Source organism: Sinocyclocheilus grahami, unplaced genomic scaffold (assembly GCF_001515645.1).
Source record: "Sinocyclocheilus grahami isolate Dianchi unplaced genomic scaffold, SAMN03320097.WGS_v1.1 scaffold1212.1, whole genome shotgun sequence".
Taxonomy (NCBI): domain Eukaryota; kingdom Metazoa; phylum Chordata; class Actinopteri; order Cypriniformes; family Cyprinidae; genus Sinocyclocheilus; species Sinocyclocheilus grahami.
In genome coordinates, this window is record NW_015506391.1 from 281737 (window position 1) to 289318 (window position 7582).

The 7582-nt window shown below is 35.5% G+C and overlaps 1 protein-coding gene across 1 annotated transcript in view; it reads left to right on the plus strand.

Moving 5' to 3' along the window:
• Positions 1-5451, plus strand: part of LOC107568083 (zinc finger protein Gfi-1-like) — a 24872-nt gene extending 19421 nt beyond the window's left edge. Inside the window, exons 7-10 of the mRNA XM_016253923.1 lie at positions 3958-4340; positions 4732-4869; positions 4960-5125; positions 5273-5451. Of these exons, the coding sequence (XP_016109409.1) occupies positions 3958-4340; positions 4732-4869; positions 4960-5125; positions 5273-5451 (866 nt within the window). The remainder of the gene's footprint in view (positions 1-3957; positions 4341-4731; positions 4870-4959; positions 5126-5272) is intronic.
• The last annotated feature ends 2131 nt before the right edge of the window (positions 5452-7582 follow it).

Sequence of the window (7582 nt, forward strand, 5' to 3'; positions counted from 1 at the left end):
CTTGTTTAGTGCTTTTTGCTTTCATAATATCCCACCTAAAACATAACTTAACCCTTTAACTGACATCTCTACTGTACAGTAGACCTTAATTTGAGAGGGAATAAATCTGTCAAAAGGAGGAGATGAGAGAGCAATCTTTCCACAGCTCTACTGCCCCACTTCTGTGTCTGCTTTTGCCATGGGGGGTGGGAATTCCCAGTTTTCAAGTGACAGCAGCAGTTTACAAACTTCCGTCAGTCGCACAAAAGGAAGAATGGAAAGATAAAGAGCTAACGCATGGGATTAATAGCTGTAGATTATCATGAGGGTCTCTAGAATCATCCAAACAAAACAAAACTTCCAGGGAGATCTATAGTTTTTTGTATACTTAGTCAAAAGTCCAAGCGGCAACTATAGTTGCCGCTGGGCAAATTACTTGTAAGTACATATCATGGGGAAATGGGGTATACTGTGTTAATAGGTTAATAAATCAAGGTTATTGGTCTTGTTTAGTGCTTTTTGCTTTCATAATATCCCACCTAAAACATAACTTAACCCTTTAACTGACATCTCTACTGTACAGTAGACCTTAATTTGAGAGGGAATAAATCTGTCAAAAGGAGGAGATGAGAGAGCAATCTTTCCACAGCTCTACTGCCCCACTTCTGTGTCTGCTTTTGCCATGGGGGGTGGGAATTCCCAGTTTTCAAGTGACAGCAGCAGTTTACAAACTTCCGTCAGTCGCACAAAAGGAAGAATGGAAAGATAAAGAGCTAACGCATGGGATTAATAGCTGTAGATTATCATTTTCTCCCTTTTATGACATTATGTCTTGTAAGGGGCAAAATATTGAGGCCCCTTCATCCAGTCTGGATGTGTTTCATTCTAATTGGTCAAGAACCCTAATTATTTTTATGACTAATGGCTTATGATTCTATTATAATGTTGAAATTCAGACAAGTAATGAGTTTACATTTACAGTATTATATGAAATCACCTACTACAGTCAGTCATTGAATACTATGGGCCTAAAAAAATGCATAATTTTCTTTCAGGTATACCTTTTTTATTATTCAGATGTAATATTTTCTTAATTCTATTTATTTTTATTTATTTATTTTCATTTAACTTTTTGATACAATAATTGTTTGGGGCTTTGACTAAACTTGAGTGAGGCATTGCTCAAATTCAAAACAACAATTTCAAAACTGTAAAGGGCTAAGAGAAAGGCTACCTTGGTTCCAAATGCTGTAACTTTTGATTACTTCATGATATCACCACAAAATAATTTTTTTAAAATTTATCAACACCAAAATAAAAATGTAAAATGTAAAATTTAATTCACATACATCACCAAATAAGAATTTTTCTCCTACCTTATTTTTTTCATGAGATATTGAACGTCAAATAAGAATGATATGAAAAATCCCTTGACCACACTGATTTTTCTTACATTTCTGTCACCTATTTCTCAACATGAGAATATTCAAATGCAAAGTCCCCCCCCCCCAAAAAAAATATGGAAAGATTTCTATTAAACGATACCTACCTTTTGACTCTCCTTGCTACGGTCTTGGAGTTATGAGTCATTATTTTTGTGTATGTCACTCAGAAAAAAACATCAACTTCAGAGAGGCAAAAATACCTTCAGGGCTTAAAGGGTTAAATTAGGTCTGCACAATTAATTGAATTTCTAATCACGATTACAATTATGGATGCCATAATTACGTAATTGTTCAAAGCGGAAATTAATCGTTTAAAGTCCACTTATGTTATTCTGCATGCTTAAGATGTGTTTTTTTTCTACTGTTTATCTTAAGGGTTCTTCCATTGTTTTAATTTTAGTTTTAGTATAACACTATAATACCATTCATATTTTAACTTTTTTTTTAAGTCCACCGGCAACTATAGTTGCCGCAGTTTATAGTTGTCATTTTCCTTTTGTAAGTATTTTTCTAGATCTTATCCATGTTTTATTTCTCAATGACATGCAAGCAAGCAACCAAATAAAGGATTTCAAGAAGAAAAAAAAAAGGTATTCACTCCCTTCCTGTCACATGAGGCTGTCAAGTTCCTACCCCTACTTCCAGGAAGCATGGCGAAGGCAAACCCTCCCAAAGAAATGTAATTTTCATGTTACTAATAAGTATTTTTTGTTGACATATATATATATATATATAAATCTTTCCACAGCTCTACTGCCCCACTTCTGTGTCTGCTTTTGCCATGGGGGGTGGGAATTCCCAGTTTTCAAGTGACAGCAGCAGTTTACAAACTTCCGTCAGTCGCACAAAAGGAAGAATGGAAAGATAAAGAGCTAACGCATGGGATTAATCACTCAGAAAAAAACATCAACTTCAGAGAGGCAAAAATACCTTCAGGGCTTAAAGGGTTAAATTAGGTCTGCACAATTAATTGAATTTCTAATCACGATTACAATTATGGATGCCATAATTACGTAATTGTTCAAAGCGGAAATTAATCGTTTAAAGTCCACTTATGTTATTCTGCATGCTTAAGATGTGTTTTTTTTCTACTGTTTATCTTAAGGGTTCTTCCATTGTTTTAATTTTAGTTTTAGTATAACACTATAATACCATTCATATTTTAACTTTTTTTTTAAGTCCACCGGCAACTATAGTTGCCGCAGTTTATAGTTGTCATTTTCCTTTTGTAAGTATTTTTCTAGATCTTATCCATGTTTTATTTCTCAATGACATGCAAGCAAGCAACCAAATAAAGGATTTCAAGAAGAAAAAAAAAAGGTATTCACTCCCTTCCTGTCACATGAGGCTGTCAAGTTCCTACCCCTACTTCCAGGAAGCATGGCGAAGGCAAACCCTCCCAAAGAAATGTAATTTTCATGTTACTAATAAGTATTTTTTGTTGACATATATATATATATATACATCCAGTCTGGATGTGTTTCATTCTAATTGGTCAAGAACCCTAATTATTTTTATGACTAATGGCTTATGATTCTATTATAATGTTGAAATTCAGACAAGTAATGAGTTTACATTTACAGTATTATATGAAATCACCTACTACAGTCAGTCATTGAATACTATGGGCCTAAAAAAATGCATAATTTTCTTTCAGGTATACCTTTTTTATTATTCAGATGTAATATTTTCTTAATTCTATTTATTTTTATTTATTTATTTTCATTTAACTTTTTGATACACAATACCCTGTTGGGTGCTTAATGGCTGTACTTTGTTCTGCACTATGTTCCACCACTTTAGGACAAATGGATTTGTTGTGTTTTCCTATTCAAGAGATTATAAGCTAGATGCAACTTTTTTGGGGGTTTGCATCGAATGTTCTTCGACTTTTATGCATGATAAATTTGTTTATGAATAAAGATTCATCAACTATAGTTGCCGCACATTCAAATACGATTTTCAAGGAAAAAAAAAACCTGGGGAAAATAAATGCAGAACATGTTCACATAGAACACTATTAACATGACGATATGCATAAAACCATTCAGAAAAATTTGGGCACAAATGGATTAAAGAAGAAACCAATCCAATGTATAGTTGACATTTGAGGCTTAATACCATAGAAAAGCAATAAAAGTTTTTCAGTTAGAGTTTTTTCAGCTTGTTTAATTTCATATAAAAATATGGCATGCAGTTGCTTCAAACAATGGTATAAACATCATTCAATGTAAATTGTGATAATCGTAATTAATAATCGCAATTACAATTTTAAGGGAATAATCAACAATGTTTTTTCTCATAATCGGGCAGCACTACTTTAAAGTACTAATAACATACGTACCTTTTAGGCACTAAAATGTAGGCTATTTACGGGTAAATAAGGCGTAGCCTACCTTTTACCGTGTACCGACACAGTGACAGCTTTGTAACTTTTTTGGGGGGGTGGGGTTAGTGTGTACCAATTTTACAGTTATGAAAACATTTGTGCACAATACTCATTACGGTTTCCTTTTAAAACATTTCACTCTAGATCTGGATAAATGCCCTGTGTCTTCTCCAGATGACTCTCAGCCCTTCAACATGACTTTCCGTCCGTATGTTTGGGCCCATTCAACATCTGAACTCAGGCACCTCATTCAATCCTGCAACCGTGTTTCTGTGGATTCAGAGGCATCAGTGGGGGTGTATGATGCCATGGACAGAAGGCCGGGTGCCCATCTACTCATTGAACCAACACAATCTGGGCGATTTTACCAGGACTATGGCTCTCTGACCTCTAATTTGTTGGATAGTAGAGGCTTTTATGCCGACATCAAGATGTCAACTAAAGTAGCAGAAATTGACTCAGAGTCTGATATTATGTGCACACAACTTCAGCTAAGCGGGTCATACAAATGCATAAAATGCACTAAGGTATTAACATTTCTATTATTTAGCTACTTCTAAAAATATATTTCTATCAGCTGCTTGTCCTTAACTATCCACTCCAAATTATCTATTAAAATTAAAAGAATTAAAAGTAATAGTTCAAACAAATAAAACTTTAGTTTTAAGAAATTCATAAAGGCATAATTTGTATTTATCTAGAAAATGAATTCCCAGTATTTAAGCATAGCCAGGCCCATTCACACCAAGAATGATAACTATATCGTCCACAACAAGGCGTTGTTATTATAAACGTTCTGTTTATTATAAGGGCACGCTGCAGTTATGCCATATCTGCCGAAATCAAATCAGAGATTTATATTTCTTCTTCTTAACACTTCCCCTAAACACTTCTAAACATGCTTTTGTTTTCAAACAGGTGTTTTCAACCCCTCATGGGCTAGAAGTTCATGTGCGGCGGTCACACAGTGGCACGAGGCCCTTCGCGTGCGAAATCTGTGGAAAAACGTTCGGCCACGTCGTCAGCCTGGAGCAACATAAAGCTGTCCATTCACAAGTAGGGCCTATGCTTGCATTATCACAATATTGAATAATTCAGCCAGAATTCTAAGACTAGACGAGCTTGCTAATGACATTTTTCCGGCAGGAAAGGGTCTTCAGCTGCAAAATCTGCGACAAAAGCTTCAAGAGGTCATCCACTTTGTCCACACACCTCCTCATCCACTCTGACACCAGACCGTATCCCTGTCAGTACTGTGGCAAACGATTCCACCAGAAATCAGATATGAAAAAACACACGTTCATTCATACAGGTGATTTATATTTTGATGAAAATAATGAGAATACATTTTTCTGCAAATTATTGTTTGTGCAGTTCAGTAACTAGATTAATACAGAATTTGTTCACGTCAAAGTTTTGCTGAGACTAAAAAAAAAAAAAATCTTCATATATTTTACAGGTGAAAAGCCCCACAAGTGTCAAGTGTGTGGCAAAGCCTTCAGTCAGAGTTCAAACCTCATCACGCACAGCAGAAAACACACAGGATTCAAGCCTTTCAGATGTGAACTTTGTGGCAAAGGCTTTCAGCGCAAAGTAGATCTGAGGAGACACAAAGAAACTCAGCATGGACTAAAATAATCAAACATAAATATTTTTTTCTTACGACTGTTTGTTTGCACATGTGAAACTTTGTAGAATTAAAAGGTAATATTGTGTGGTTTTATGGATTAAGGAAATTAGTTTGCAGTCCGAGATATTTCCGATGCTCATTACAATTCCCGGTATTTTGTAACAAGCTGTGATATTTTATCCCTGCAAAGTATTAATAAACAAAAAAAAGATCAGTTCTTTTATTTTTACTTCAAAATATTTATTAACCATTTAAATAGATTAAAATTAACTGTTCCATCATTAGATCAATATGTAGGCCAAAACAAATGTCATCAAGTATATGTAAACTCATATTCTTGTGTAGAGCCCGACCGATATGGGTTTTTAGGGGGCCGATGCCGATACCGATATTAAGGCGTAAAAAAGACAGATATCGATATATCGGCCGATTTTTTTTTAGGCTATATTATAGTACGGTATAGTCAAATGTTTGGACACACTTCCCATTCGTGTGTCCAAACTTTTGACTGGTACTTTATATAGAATACAGTAAATACATAAACAGAATATATACACATAAACACATTTTTTGCAATGATAACTCAAATGTGGTGATCAAACACTTATAATGATGTGACAAACATAGGCCTAATGGAGGCAGGGTATTTAACAATAAACTTTATTATTTAAAAATGAGTCTGACATCAGTGCACTTAACAGTAAACTTCACTTATTATAGATAACTTAAAAATCACAAATAGAACAAAATGTATATAACTTGAATTAAGAAAATAAACAATAACTGTGTAGGGCAAGCAAGCTATACTGCCAAACCAACAGGGGCAGGTTTATGCAGGAAGTGCAGCTTTTCCAAATGTAAACATCTAAAATGAATAAATAATAATAATGAATAATATTTCTTCACAAATTATGTGTTGTGTATTTTCTGGTAATCGAATGAACATGCAGAACATGAGGATTCATATTTAAATAGTCTTTTTGCAGTTTAATATTCACAGACACTATCTATATCGCAATTTGATTTAAGTGTACTGACCTGTTTTTTATTTATTCATCAAAAATATGACAAATTCCATGAAATTCCGCATTATACAGTAAATTCCGTTTTTATGACTGGATTCCGCAATTCCGTCCATGTTTTCTGCATCGCGGAAATCACAGGGCCCTGTAGCAAATGTAGTGAAAGTAAAAGACGGGGACGTTGTTTATTTACTTTAGCATTGAGTCTCTCCAGCTGGTGACAACGTAGCAAAATCACCATTCAACAGACTCAAGCCACCACCGCACTGCCATCTATTGGACTGCAGAAAATACTAACATCTTAATCTGCTATGTTACTGAGTCTGACAAACTATTCTGACACCGTGTCTGCGCCGCAACAGGACGCGACAAAGTGTGATACAATACGCTATTGTATTGTATCACGCGCCGCTCGCGTCTGGTATAGAAACCCAGTTAAGAAATGTGATGTGACCGATGTGATAAGCATGAGTTCTGGGCCGTGGCGTGGCCGGTATAAACACCAGCATTGATTAAGGGGCCGCGATCAGCTGTGGAGCCGTAATGCGCCGCAGATGCGTGCCGTGATGCGCAGATCAGCTCTAGTCTCTATCGTCACAGAATCTGCTGTTATTTGCTGTCATCCATTCTTCATATCTTCATGCAACACTAAGAATTAGAATCATTGTAATGTGACGATAAAATGTGTGCGGGTGGGTGGCAGGCGGATAATTTATTTGAAGCAGCAGACTCTGGTGAAGTTTGAGCTCATCCGCGCATCTCTACACTACTGTACATTGAACTGGGTCACCAATAGCAAACAACGGAGCGCGCTCTGCTGGACAAACTAAGTAATTACACCATTCAGAAGCATTTAATCTGTGTTGTATGTTCTGTAAAAAAATACAGATATATCTGCGACAGGCTCATATCGGCTGATAATATCGGCAAAACAATATATCGGTCGGGCTCTTTACTTGTGATAGTCAAACAAAGTAGTGGCTTAAAAATTAACATTTGAGGTAATTTATGTTGTAGAAGCAAACATTCTCTATCGTCACAGAATCTGCTGTTATCTGCTGTCATCCATTCTTCATATCTTCATGCAACACTAAGAATTAGAATCATTGTAATGTGA